A 15,335-nucleotide genomic window follows, 5' to 3' on the forward strand; every position below is an offset into this window, starting at 1 on the left:
GGTAAATCTGCCACTGTTGCCATCATTGTAAACTGCATCATTTGCTCTGTGAGAACGGAAAGCTTGAAAGGCGTAGCAACAGAACTAGGGAAGGTGGGGCTTAGTTAATGGTCAACAGACAAAGATACAGTATGAAATTAATATAACTTAAAGGACCATACTAGTGGGGGTGCACGGTGGCAGAGCGGTTAAAGCTCCTGCCTCCCAATAAGGAGATCGTGGGTTCGTGGGATCGATTCCCGGACCAGACCAACATCACGCAATCTCTCTGGGTGGAGTCTGCATGTCCTCCCCGTGGGTTCTCTCCGGGTTCTCCGGCTTCCTCCCACCGTCCAAAGACATGCATGTGTAGGTTAATTGATAACTCTAAATTGCCCGTATTGAATGAATGTGAGAGTGAATGGTTGTCTGTCCTTGTCTGTGTCTGTGTTAGCCCTGCGACGAGTTGGCCACTGTCCAGGGTGTACTTTCCAAAACAAACTGACATTTCATCACATCACATCACATCATTTATTATTTTGTCAAAATGACAATATTGGCTTGTAGTAATGCTATTCTGAGAGGCTGTTTTAAAAACAGAGTCTGTTTTAAAAACAGAGTCAGAGTGTCCTTGAACACACCACCATGGAGAGCTTTCAAAATGGTCCCTGCTTGCAACTGCATTAGCGCTGGGTGATAATGGAACTTTGACAAATAAAGAAAGACAACAACAAAATGTTCACTGTGGGAGATTATCTATCACTAAGTTTTTCTCTTCACCTTGATATTTATGGTGTACTCAAAGGGAATGAAAACCACTGGCTGTCTGAATAGTGTCAGATCTAAAAAATGTTGACTTGTTACAGTCGAGTATACACAATATGTAGTTAATGGGCTAATCGTGAGGCTTAACTTTGCACTGCCATTGCTGGTACCATTTTAATCCATTTTATTTTTTACAGATTTCTCTTGTTGATTTTTTTGTTGTATGCTGTATATGTGTGTTTGGGTTTATTTTAACCTTGTTGCACAGCAGATGTTTCTTTTCTTTTTACTCAAACTTTACATAGCACACTGTACTTTACATATCTCTGGAAAATGCTCACATTGTAATGCAGCCAAACCCTGCATTACAAAGTTATTAAAATCCTAACTGTAATGTTGTCTGGTATGTTGTATGATCACATGTAAGTGGCTGTTCAGTAGCTTATCAAGCCCCCAGGGAGGAGCCAAGTGAATTTTTGTCATCATGGGAAATTATTGATCTTGCAAAGGGGTCAATTCTGTATCACTTTGCGTTGTTGTTGTCATTATTATCATTAACAACAAGAAATTAGATCATGTTACACACCACTAAGTTACATAATTGTGGTGTTAGTGAGTTGCTGTCAAAGCAGTTGGGGAAGACTTGGTAGGAAGGAATGATTTATTCATAAAGAGACGGTTCAGTTTAGTTCACGGCATCGCTTATGTTTTATTTATCTGGAAATTGTATGAAGGCAACTTTTGATCATACATACATGCACACTCACTAGCAGAAACCAGTGAGACACACACACACACACACACACACACACACACACATACACCCCTAAAGGATCTCATCACATTTTGTACACAGACAAAGACACCATCCCCTCAGAAGCGTAGACTCATATCTGCACATACAATCACACAGAGGCACACATATGTTTCCAGCAGCAGAGAGGGGTTTTGCTGTAATCAAGCTGTGACAGTATATGAGTGTCTTTTCTGCAACCATGAATTATACACAAGGCTCAAGGCCCCATGGGAAATCTACCTAGACCAAAGTAAATAGTTTGACTGGAAAGATGTGCGCTGTGATGCTGTGAGGCTTATCAGTCAGCCCAATGTCTGCTAGCCTATAAGCTGAAAGAGCCCTAATGAGAGCTTTCACTGGGTAATGGCAATTCTGTCCTACTATAGGGGTGGTTGCCCTTATAGAGAGATAGACAGAGAGAGGGAGAGGAGGAGTGAGATGACTAAAGTCTCTCTCAGCTCAGCTGTACTGTTTGAAGTGCAGAGTGTGCTACCATGGCAACCGTAAAGAGACACAGATTTTTCTGTCAGAGCAATGCAGCTTCACATCAAGTGTCTCTGGTCGGTGAAACTGCATGTGAGTGCACGTGCATGTCATCTCTTTGTGTTATTATACAGCCAGATTGAATGCACCATAAGTCAGTTTATATGTGTGTTGATGGTTATTGATTTTCAGTTGTGATGTATCTGTGTTCGGATTCCTGTTTTCTCGCTGGAGTGACTAAGAGGCTGTGCGTATGTGTGGGGGCGCGTAGTGAGCGCTCTCACAGCTCGCCAGCACTGACTTATCTCAGGTTACATGAGGCTAAGACAGCATCCATGATATCATTCAGTGAACCCGTGTACAGCCACAGAAACAACGATTACAGTCATATTTCAATCATATCGATCTCTCTGCACCAACACTCAGAATGGCTGGGAGCTAAATTGTTGTGTTTTGATGAACTAACACTCGAACGAGCCATATGTTGCAAAGCAGCCACTTAACTCGGCTGCTTCTTAATGAAACAAACATGCATTAAACAGTTACATTGCATTTTGATTTAGAATGCTTTTGTCAAATTTTCCATAGCGTACTTACCAGCTTTTGGTGCGGTTGCTGCAGGCTGGTAACAACATTATCATAATGTTCTCTTTTCAACTCAATGGCATGGTAATACTGACCTTTAGAGGGAGAAAGAGGGGGAGAAAGATGTTTTAATAAATCATTATTTTTTGCTCCCTTCTTAAAGCTTGCATGTTATTTTGGCCTTGAAGATGAAAGCGCTCTGAAAATATGCAATCTAACAATTGTGAGCCTATCAAAACAAAAGCACAAGCAGCCAAGCAAACAAAATCAGAACGTAAACCCACCACTATGCCACAATATTGGCCATAACACATTCTCATCCCCCAGAGCCTCATTTAGCAATATCGAGACAGAATGAAGTGGTGGAAAGTTACAAACACACTGTAAGCTGTCAGATAAGTGCATTTTCAAAAAGTGTCTGTTTTCTATGGCCAGGTGTGCACTAAAAGCATTGTGTGTTGCACATCAAACCAATTTGGCATGTCTGCTCCGAGCTTAGTTCAATTTTGAAGCCACAGCGGAGGACCAAATTGCCCTTTTGCGTGTGGTTTCAGGAACCACAGTGACCTATATGGTGGCAGAATTACATAAAAAGGTAATCACGTTTGTAAATACTTTATAATGGTTAATTATCCTGACATGCCCACATTATTATGCATGTTTTTAACAGGTTTTTCGCTGAGGAGGCTATAGGGAATCAAGAGCTTAATAAAACTTTTATCAACTCATAACATTTACAAGCAGCCAAGGCATAATTGAGCAAACGCTAATTAACAAAAGCCCTGTGATATAAGTCAGCATATTGTAGAGTACAACTGAGACGTATGGGCAAAATATGAGTACAATACTTAAGGTTTTATTAATACACATAAGTGCAGAATAAATTATGAAACATTTTTGCTGTGATTTCATCCAAACATGACGAAGCAGCAGCCCAACACTCTCTGCCTGCACTGCGCCACAAACACATCAAATTAGATGATTCAAATGTTTTGCCTCAATTATCACAGCATGTTTTTAGACCTTTAGATACTCTTAGACAGAATACAGACACTGTGTACACACAACTGAGAAAGACGACTATAGAGCTGAGTATGGTATATCCTTCCAGACATAACTCATGGAGTAGCCCTTGACGTGGTTGTCATTATATTTTAGAAAAAGACTTATTTTGGAGAAATAACTGATGTGCCCAGTAATACAGGATAAAGATATTTACTTAGACTTGTATTTATTTGGCTGAACCTCCAGAGAAGGTCTTAGTGTGAGGGCACATAAAGATACACACACACACACACACACACACGCACACACACACACACACACTTTATCTTCTGTGGTCTAATGTGTTGATTAGTGGATGCTCTCTGATGTGGTCTTGATATAAATAATGCTCTGGTGTTATGTTGTTTTTTTTCTTTGTAGCTCTGTCATCATTTCCACATCTAGTGAGCTGTGGTTGCTAAGGACATTTTCTGCAGTGGCCAATTAGTCAGCACATACCCACTAACACTTAAGACTGTGTTGTTACACTGAGTCCATACGAGTATGTGTTTATATACCTCTCTGCCTGCAGTATCTGTAGGTTTTTCTGCTTCTCTGCGTGCCTTCTGCTTGCAGGCTCCACTTTGCCAGATTCTGTCACTCTCATTTTGGCTTTTCTATTGACTTGCACAAAACAAGTCTTGTCCGTCCAGACATATCGGGAGAGGATGTGCCCAGTCATTAAGGAGATACAGCTGTCTTGCTCATTTTTAAGAAGCAAAAAAAGCAGCGTAGCATAAAACTCCTTTTCCATCCCTGATTTGTCTTAGAATCACACCATAATTAGAGACCATTTTCTTTCTCATTTAAACCTCTGTAATTCCTAATCCATTGTAATGTGGCCATTACTGGCTCATTTTTTACACTTGCTAAAGTCATTAGTCATTGCTAATTACCATATCGAATAGAGGAGGCCAGCCAGGGGAATTCTAATGAGAGTTTAGTGCTACAGCAGATTCTCAGGGTGCTGTGGGTGGAGATCATATAGCAAAGGATGAAGATCTGGATCTAATATACTGTAGAGAGATGGTCCAATTCGTTTTGCTGTCCATCATAACTAACCACCAAACACACACACCTGAAGGAGTGTTTGTCTCTGTTATGTGTGAGCACACAAGCATGCTCATACTCTCTTTGCCAGATCTTGAAGTTTGGAAAAATACATGGATTCATTAAAGCTGCTGTAATAACTATTTTTATATTAACAACAGATTAAATGACTACGTCTATGCGACAGCACTTACACGTGACAAACCCACAAACAATAATCACCTGACTCTGCAGTTCCCCTCAGCTCTGCAGAGCATTTCGACGTCTTTCAGCTCATTGTTTTAGTTTTTCGGCCCGCAACTTTACTGTTTGGGTTCTGTCTCGCCGCTCTCATCAACCCCGTTTTTTTCTTTCATAGCACTGGTTTTGATGTCTCACTATTAGATATGACCCTCATAGTGAAATCTGATAAACCCACTGTAGACTACCTGCCCAGCACCAAACAGTCGACAGACGAAGTTAGTGACTAGCTGGTAAACATGGCGGAGCATTTAGCAGCCAAAGAGCCAGATATTTCCCTCAGCAGTAGGTGGAGATCAAAAACAGAGCCAGAAGGGGAGTGAAGCTTACATTCAGGTTGGCTCCATTGCGTCGTATTTGCTGGATGTGTAAATAAGCAGTTGTTTGCTAACACTTGCACCTCATCAAGTTTATGACGTGATGCTATGTCAATGTTGCTCGTTGCAGCTTCAAGGTCTGAGGTCTTGATCTCTCTTTCCTACAACAATGTTCAAACCATTTTTTAGATTGTCACATATTTAAGAGTTCCACGTCTTAAATATGTAATTATTTCTAACTTGTGTTGCCTAAAATTAACTAGCTAAACATGATGGACAACAAATGGATTCAGTAAGGGATTTGAAAGCATAATTTGATACGTGGATTTGGTACTGGATTCAAATTTGAGCAAATGCCATCAAGCCAAACTCTACTATAAACTTATTTTTCATAATCCATTAAACAACAGATTATTTTTTGATTATTCACTCTAGTATTTATTCTATGAAATGCCCTATTACATGTTGCCAGAGCCCAGAGTGATGAAATTCAATCATGATAGAAAAAGAGAAAAATGGGCAGATCTTTGAGTTTTAGATGCTTTCGCTGGTTATTCTGACAAATGATAATTAATTATCAAAATTTTTGCTCTCATGATTAACATACACAGTTATATGGTATTCCTGTATACATCACATCCCATTACCATTCCTTTTCTTCGTAATGTAATAAAAGAGGCAGAGTGAATAATTGATTAATCATTGCCTTAACACAACTATGAAATTACAGTGCTACTTGGAAGATTTCCCTTACTGTAATAAGACAGCTTAGTTAATGTTTTACCGAGGCGCAGAGGTCGGCTGCTGTGCAATAACGTATGAGGAGCAGAAAGGAGGCTCAAAGGAAGCGAGTTCAAAAGGAAACAAACAGAGACAAACAGATCTGTGTTTGCCAGTCGCTCTGCTCAACTAGGGAGAAGGACTGCTGCAGGAGAACCAACACACACCCACACAAACATCTCTCTCACACACACACACAAAGCCCCTGTCTTTCTTCTCATCCCAGTCACACAGCAAATGGTGACCCGGTTGTTCTTGCAGACAAACTCACATACACACTCACATATTGTCTTCCGGAAAGAAGAAGTATGCATGTTTGTGTGTGTGTGTGTGTGTGTGTGTGTTTGTGTGTGTGAGTGAGAGAGCGTGAGTGCATGCATACTTGAATGCGTCAGTGTCAGTGCCAAGGTGTAGGCCATTGTTGTCTTGGCCCAAAACAAGCCCCTGTCAGCCCCCCCAGCACACAAAGAGACAGGCGGGGAGCACAGTGGAGACGTTGGCTGGATGGAATGGAAAGGAAAAAGAAAGGAGAGGAAGAGAAAGGAGACCGAAGGAAAGAAAAAAAGGACGATTGAAGGAGAAGGACTAGACAGCTGTTTACTGCCATCTCTGGAGGCCAGCAGCAGTCAAAGCTAAGGAGTTTGTCAGCCTCTGGTGGTACTATCCAGTTTACTTTTCATCTCTGCCATTTCTCTCTTTCTTGTTCCCCCTCTCCCTCTCCCTGACTTGCATTGCTGTTTCAACCTAACTCTACACAAGAGGACTGAGAAGTAACTAAGCAATTTAAATAGTAATGTATAGTACTGAGAATTGTCATAGTTATTGCAGAGCTAAAATGACTGCCAAGTTCTTACACTCAGAAAGTCTTATAGACAGGTGATCATAAACTCTGTGAAAGAATCAGAAAGATCCTGCACACTGTCGATCACTTGAACTCACTTTACTTACAATGTTTTGGTCCTCAAACCTTCTCCAGGTAAAATTCATACTTGATCTGCTCCTGAAAAGACGAGAAGCAATCAGGAATCATAAGTTACGCTTAAGCCAAAGGTCTCAATTAGCACCTCTCAGTGTGATGCTGTGATACATGCCAGGCGAGATGAATAATTGTTTTTTTTTTTTATGTTGTTGTAGGTAAGGCCCCCCTCGTCTGGTAAATAAGTTGGATCTTCTTCTCGACAGAAAGTTAATAGGCAACTATTTTGATAATCGAAGCAAAAACGCCCCCAAATCACTGATTATAGCAGCTCAAATGTGAGAATTTGCTGCTGTTCTTTGTCACGTGTGATAATAAACCTGCAAGTCTTGGACTCTTGGTCAGGCAAAACAAGCAATCTGAAAATGTCACCATGGACTCTGGGAAATTATAATCTACCATTTTCATCTCTTTCTGACATTTTATAGATGATTAATCGATTAATTGAGAATATAATCAGCAGATTAACTGATAATGAAAATAATTGTTAGCTGCAGCTCTAATTGGGATTATTATGTCCTTTGAATATTCTTGTTTTTACAATTAGATTTTCAGACAATAACCTACACTGTCTTTTTAACCTATACTAATAGTAACTAGTTTCATAATATTAAATTAAGCCACTTTTGACCTTTTTAGTTGGCTAGATAAAATGTTCTTGACATTTTCTATTGTATGGTATTGATATACTAGATCCACCCTTTGACATTTAAATTCTCCATGAGTGATATGTACCTAGTTGGTTCAACCTTTGTCTCTCTATTTTCTATGGTATTAGTATCTATTTGATTAATCCTTGTATTTGGAATTCAAATGATATGTATATATGTAGTTTATCTTTTGACATTTTAAACTCATTTACAACTTGTTTATAATTAATTTATTTGGATGCTGGGCGGTGCTGCTGGCGCTTTGTGATTGGTGGGTTTTTCTTGGGCTATGTTTACATAAATATATATAATACCAGTGCTCTACGCCTATATGAATTTTACCTGATGAAGGTCTGGGGCCCGAGATGTCGTACAGAGTAGAAATGATCATCGGTGTGCAGAATGTTTTAGTTCTTTAACTGTACAGAGCTAAAATGGAGACAGTGCAGGCGAATCAACCACTTGCTTGTGAATTGTTTGCTGCAATACTAAATGTGCACTGAGGTATTTTGAAAAGCATGTTGCTTTTCTCACTACACAGAAAAAGCTTAACCTTACCCACACCCGTTAGAACAGTGATCAATGAACAAGTCAAAATACACACACACACACACACACCCTGCAGACAGCTCTGCATTCTCCCAACTGATTTTCAAAGGCTCAGCATCCATTCTGTTTGCTCTCCACTCGCTCCCCGGCGTCTCTTTCATCATCCACCCGTCATCTAAAAAGCATCTTAAATGATTATGTTTCTCCCCTTTTTTTCGCACTTAATCTCGCCTTCATGTTTCACGCTCCATTTGGCTTGACGGCACAAAGGTGAATCATGAAAGCCTTTTTTGTTTCAGATTTGTGTCATTTTCTTTGCGTAAGCTCCCGTCGCTCTGTGCCTCCGCGCTTGTCGGGGACCCGATATGTAACGCAACATGATTTCTGCTGTTGCTGTTCAAGCTGGCTTCTCTTGAGGTGAAGAGACGCACTGAGAGAGAGAGCGGAAAGACAGGGATTTGCCCACAAATCATCCAGTTGTTGTTTTTTTTTTTTGAAAGTGCAATTAGAGCAGTGGCTAAGTGTTCTCCTCTGCCTATTAATCCCCAGCAATTAATGTGCGTGGTTCCATGAAACATATTGGCAACTTTCTTAAAGTGAGATTAATTTGGCAGGCAGGAAGCTGAGTGGGCCTTTGTGGAACTGGTTATCTTTCCTTAGCACATTGTGCTAAGCTCCCCGAGCCTGGTGGAACGAAGAGTGTGTGAGTGCAGAAGGAGTGTGATGCAATGTAGGTCATTTGGATGGTGTGAACATCACAAGGTTTGTAGATTGCTTGTCTTGATTGTGCGCAGAACTGGCCATGAAGAAAAAGAATTATGCTATTTATTTAAGTCACTACATTAACATATACTGTAACTGATTCTGTTTGTAAAAATGAAACATGGAATCAACAATCATGAACTGAAGATATACATGAACTATACTGTGTCTTTTATATACCTATTTTTGACCAACCAAAGATCCTGTCCTTCTGCTTTTTAGCTCTCTGTCTGGCCGCATTGTTGGAGGCGTCTGGTGGTTCTTCACCCTCATCATCATCTCATCCTATACTGCCAACTTGGCTGCCTTCCTGACAGTGGAGAGGATGGTGTCTCCTATAGAGAGTGCTGAGGATTTGGCTAAGCAGACAGAAATCGCCTATGGAACGCTGGATGCCGGCTCCACCAAAGAATTCTTCAGGGTGAGAAACCAAGATTCAAGCAACAAATACTTTGCGTTTCCTGCAACTGCTTCACCATTAAAGGTGCTACTGATAACATAGATAACATCTAGCCATTAGATGACGCAAGATCCCTCCTCCCTTCCATTCCATTCCAGCGGTTGCCAGTTCGTTGTACAACCTGCATATTTCATGGTGGAGTGGAGTGAGACTCAGACATATCAAGTGATGAATCTTTCATGATAGAGTAATGAATTCATTTTGGAACATATAGATATACATTAGCTATAGATTTAGGTTACTTTGTGTGGCGGTGTTTCATGTAATGTTATCTATGGTAATCTTAGGATATGGCTAGCTAGCTTAAGGTGACCCTTTTTTCCCTATCATTTAATAATTATAGGGGCCCTATATTGTAACACTTACCGTAAAATGACATTTCAATCATCCTTACACTATAAGACATTAGATAAATATTTACATTTTAATCCAATAAATAAGTACAGTACAGTACAGTACATTGTTGGATTGCTATTAAAATCCACAGCGCTTGACATTAGACAGACAGCTACAGTAAAAGTTGACATTAGCTAGCGTTAGTATTAGCGTAGTGTTGACCTGACATTAGCTGAAGTATTTTCTTGCTGACAACAAATCTCATAGCAGATTTTAAAAAAGCTGCTGAGGGCCACACAGCAACAATGGCTACAAGAAGAAAGGACAACTGTATGATCATGTCAGTATTTTCAGATTTTTATATTAACATAAGTACCGTAGCTGCTGAGCTAAACGCAGCGGACTATATGGCTAGCTAGCCACAAGCCACAAGTACCTCTCATATCTCATAACGTTAGACACCCTCAATAACAGTCATGTTTTGTGTCTAAACAGTATAATGAGCAGATTTACAGTAGTTCTGAACTTTAATTTACCTTCAACATGACACATTGGTAATATATTGGGATCCCAGGTCCACTACGTTCTTAAAGAAGAGCGACTGTCTTTTCATAAGCTGACCAGTCCACCACCGACCTGGATGGACCAGTGACTGGTCAATCAAGTTTCCCTGCATAGACTTGTATTGGCCCCGGGCCATTGGTTATGTTGAACCACTTCTAAATCCCTTCTGATACGCATCTTCGTCATAACGTTACATTGTTGAGGTAACTGGACTCAACCGTCACTACTGCTAACATAGCTCCTCAGGGACTGAAGCTGTTATTTTTCTAATTTTGACTATCTAACCGGTGACAACACATTAGTTAAGGTTTTAAGGACTATGACTGCCAGTAGTTGTTGTTTCTTTTGTTTAGATATGCAGAACTGTAATTTTATTGGTTATTGTTGTTCGGATGATTAAGCTATGTGCTAACGTCAGTGTTTTCTCCGCAGTGGCAACTATACCACCTGATACCAACATCATTATACTATTCACAAACCTTGTTAGAAGCAGGAACCAAACGTCAACATCTCACACAGAGATAGACAAAACATTCATTTTGGACCCGTCAACATTTTTAAAATGATTAATTCACAATCATATTTTTTTTTTTTAGGAAAAGTGATACTTTTATTCCGTACCTTTCTAAAAGCTCTGTGGATGTTTTGTTTTTTTTAAATATTTGTCTACATAAAAATGTTATCAGTATAACCTTATTGTGTTTCCAGTTGAAGCTTTTTTTTGAGGCTTTTAATTTGAAGCAGCAGGAAATGTTGGGTTTGTGTTATCAGTAACTTAATTCAGCTCTGCTACAGTGTTAGGATAATAATAAACAGTGAGGCTGATATCAATGAGATACATTTTCAAACAGTAACGCTGGATTATATGCATGCATCATTTCCTGTGAATCCCACTTGCATTGAATCCAGCGTGGCGATGGCGGACTCCGTCACTAAAAATGAAAACTAGTATATAGACTAACTACAGAATGTAAATACATTAAGTGGCTTTGAGTTAAAAATAATGAGCGTAAATATTATCTGAAACAGGGTGTAATTTCATGAAAATGTTAATGATTATAACATTAATGCAGCATCGTACAGCATTAAGATAAGATGATAACGTATTCACACTGACACTGTCTCTTTCTCTGTCTTCTCTCTCGTTAACAATTCTGGCTGTCAGAGGTCTAAGATCGCTGTGTTTGAGAAGATGTGGTCCTACATGAAGGCGGCTGACCCGTCCGTGTTTGTCAAGACCACAGACGAGGGCGTAATGAGAGTCAGGAAGTCCAAGGGCAAGTATGCCTACCTGTTGGAGTCCACAATGAACGAGTATATAGAGCAAAGGAAACCGTGTGACACTATGAAGGTGGGAGGAAACCTGGACTCTAAAGGTTATGGCATCGCCACACCCAAGGGCTCCCCTCTCAGGTAAACCCCTGCCACCGCAGTGTGGCTGGATAAAAGCTTCCAAGTGCTTTTATTGGAGCTCATGCATGAGCATCATCTGTCACCTGTTGATTTGTCCATCGAGCTCTTGCAGCATTTGCTCATATACATGAACTTGAATTGATTAGTTTCTCCTTTTTGAGAAATTTCATGCATTTCAATGTATGTTCATGTATGCATCTTTTTTTATCATAATAGCACAACATGTCCGTATTAGTATTCTGTTCTACATACTTTGAATGCATTTTAATCAGACATACAAGGCATGGCATTACTTTTACAGTACTTCATTAATCTTTTTCCTTCTTTTGTTCATGCTTTGCACATTGTCACACAGACATTTACAACTTGATCATGCCGATTTTCACCACTCAAGGTCATCTTTGTTTGTGTCTGCATATGTATGTATGCAGCTAGCCATAGCTGACTTGTGAGCACTAGCAAAAGTGTAAAGTAGGACCATGAGATTTCCTATCCTCTTTAAGCAACACTTGTCTTCCTGCTGCCCTCTAATTACATTCTAAACCCTCTTCGTGAGCATTTGTAGTTGCTGGTCTATTGCGGTCTGCTTTGAAATGTGCCTCTCACAAACCAACGGGGCCCTTGAAGCAGGATTACAGCTTAAAGGACCACATCCCATATGGCTACTTTTCCACTTCCGCCAGGGCTCACACACTTGAATGTGAAGTCAGCAGAGTTTCATTTATATTTGCCACATTCAATGTGATAATTGATGTAATGAATGATAATTCACACTGGATGTACTTTTCTGCCATCGCTGTCCAAGAACAGCTGCTGCCTTTTCACATTACATTAACACCTTAACCAACTTCCAATTCATTTTTTTTGCAACTACAGAGAGAGTGCAGGAGCTGGTGGCATCTGAAGCTTTTAATCTATCTCTAATAGGCCTCATTCATTTTAATGAAAGGAGCCATATGGGGAGATTTCTTTCAAACTCGCTGAAAATTCATTCGGGGTTCCACCTTGGTTGACAGCCAAAGGTCAGAACACGCTGACTAGAAATGGTGCCTATGTCTTACTCAGAGGCTCCATTTAAATTTCATATAAATTACACTTCATAACAGTAAGTGCTGTATTAGTGACAAGAAGAGTGGTGAAATTAATCTGCTCCCAAAGTCATATAGTCAGATTGGTCCAAACCTACAACGTAGCAATGGGGTGCAGTGTTGAACTGCTGAGAATGGCGCCATTATCTCTCTCTCTTTGTGTTTATTATTAACAGAATGATGTATGTTTTTCTCGGGTTGCCACTCTGGCCATTCACAGATGTCTGATACTGAGATTCATTAACAGATAACAAACATTCATGACTGGAAGTATTGCATTAAAGGATTTAAATTTTGAATGATTCAAATATTTGTTGGGTTGCAGTAGAAACTGACTAATTGTGCTGCTCACTTGGAATCAGACATGAGTGAATGTCCAATGAATTCAAAGAGTTGAGTTCAATCATGCCTGCAATGCATTGTTAATGCATTGATTTGCACTGTACTGAATAATAGGGATGCAGTGACTCTCTCTATTCCAACTTCGATACCTAAACTCAGGGTATCTGCTGATGCCAAGTACAGATCTGATACCAATGCTCTCAGTTTTCGAAATTTAAAATGTTTCCTTGCTGCATTGAACTCATTGGAATCATTCTTTCAGCATGTAAGTTAACATGAGGCTGTAACTGTAAAACATAACTTCATAACTATAAGTGGAGACGTTCATACACCATCATTTTTTTTAGAACTGTGCATATTTTTACTATGTTGTTGTAGACAGTTTTATGAGATTGTGTCGTTATAATGCATCAACCTCAGTTAAATTTTGTGCCCTGCTTAACGTGGCTCTAGGGATGACAATGTTGGTCGGTCGGTCCATCACTTTGATCCAGACTGAAATAGCTCAACAACTATTTGATGGATTGCCATGAAATTTTGTACAGACATTCATGGTCATTAGGGTGAATCCTACTGACTTTGGTTATTCCCTGATCTTTCCTCTAGCGCCACCAGCAGGTCAAAGTTCTCACTTATCCTGTGAAATATCTCTACGTACTAAATGGATTGGCACAAAATTTTGTACAGACATGAATTGTCAGGATCAGGATGAATTGAATGAACCCCTGATTTTTCATCTAGCACCATCATCAGGTCAAAATTCCACTTTGTCCAATACTTTGATTTTTGACCTGCAAAATGAATGACATTCCATCAGCCTCAGCTGTACTTTGTGTTTATTGCGATTTAGCCAATGTTTGCATGCTGACACACTAAACTATGATCGTGTACATGATAAACAATATACCTGCTAAACATCAGCATGTTAGCATTGACATTGTAGCACATTAACATGCTGACGTTAGCATTTAGCTCGAAGCACCACTGTGCCTAAAGCCTCACATAGCCGCTAATAACATGGCTGCAGACTCTTAGTCTTAGTCTACCATTCTGAACTGAAGACAGACACACCATCATATTCATCTTTTCTAATACATGTAACATGCACAGTTCTTGATTATGATTACTGGTGTGTACAGATACAGACCATACAAACAGCACAAATGTTACTTTGTCCAAGCAATATTTCGAAACAACTTCCCAACAAAAGTACTTTAAGAAAACCATATCACATAAATTTTGGGTTACATTAGATAACTTGGAATGACAAAGTCAGCACTTCCAGTTTCCCAGTAAAAGCTGACCACGGCCTTTACGTTAAAATGCATTTATTGTGCTTCACAACTAGAGAGTTACAGCAGTAGCTTAACGCATCAAAAGAAGCACCCTGCAGCAAATTAATGGAACAGAATGTAAAATATATAAAAGTATTTAATGTGATACCAGATCTGCTTATTAAGGTCAGTATCAGGGCTCATACCAATCCGATATGAAAATATATTTAAAAAATATTCATATTGCAGTGCAGGCCTCATTGAAAGTAGCACTTTGAAAAAAAAAGATACTAAAATGCCATAACTCTTAATTTTACAGGATGTACTGACTGCCTGTCTTCAAACTACACTTTGTGATCAGTTTGTGAAATTTCCTGTATATGTTCTTTGTTCCCTGCTTCATTTCTTACATGTATGATGTCCAGCTACCCCCATGCCTGCCTGACTATTTACCCCATCCCACCTAACATACAGTACAGTAGCCTCCCTGACATCTGCTCGCCTCGAACCAACTGACCAAACTAACCACTGACCTGCAGGTCTGCGGGCCATCCATGTCCACACACTTTGACTTCTTTCTTTCTGTCTGAGTCCACTGGGCTGAGAAAGAATTCAGAGGTTTTACCAGCTCCGAGGATACCTGTGTTCCCTACAGCTGTGTTGTGCACTCAAGGTTGAGGATAAAGACTCTTGTGCATCTGCTGGTGAGAAAGTCAGAATATCACCAAACTAAATTGTTGCTGCATAGAAGAACTAACACTGATTGAGGGGAAAAGACAATCTGGCAAAGGCTGTAATCTTGACTTCTTTTATGCAAATTCTTGCAGATTCTGCCTTTCTGTGATTTGTCGATGGAAAGAGTCTTTATCCACGACCAGTCAG

At 39.8% G+C, this 15,335-nt stretch overlaps 1 protein-coding gene across 1 annotated transcript in view; it reads left to right on the top strand.

The window, feature by feature from the left end:
- The window catches only part of gria1a (glutamate receptor, ionotropic, AMPA 1a), a 70,552-nt gene that overhangs the window by 42,125 nt on the left and 13,092 nt on the right, over positions 1 to 15,335 (top strand). Inside the window, 2 exon segments of the mRNA XM_044206416.1 lie at positions 9,199 to 9,397; positions 11,502 to 11,749. Of these exon segments, the coding sequence (XP_044062351.1) occupies positions 9,199 to 9,397; positions 11,502 to 11,749 (447 nt within the window).

This window comes from Siniperca chuatsi, linkage group LG8, assembly GCF_020085105.1.
Source record: "Siniperca chuatsi isolate FFG_IHB_CAS linkage group LG8, ASM2008510v1, whole genome shotgun sequence".
Taxonomy (NCBI): Eukaryota; Metazoa; Chordata; class Actinopteri; order Centrarchiformes; family Sinipercidae; genus Siniperca; species Siniperca chuatsi.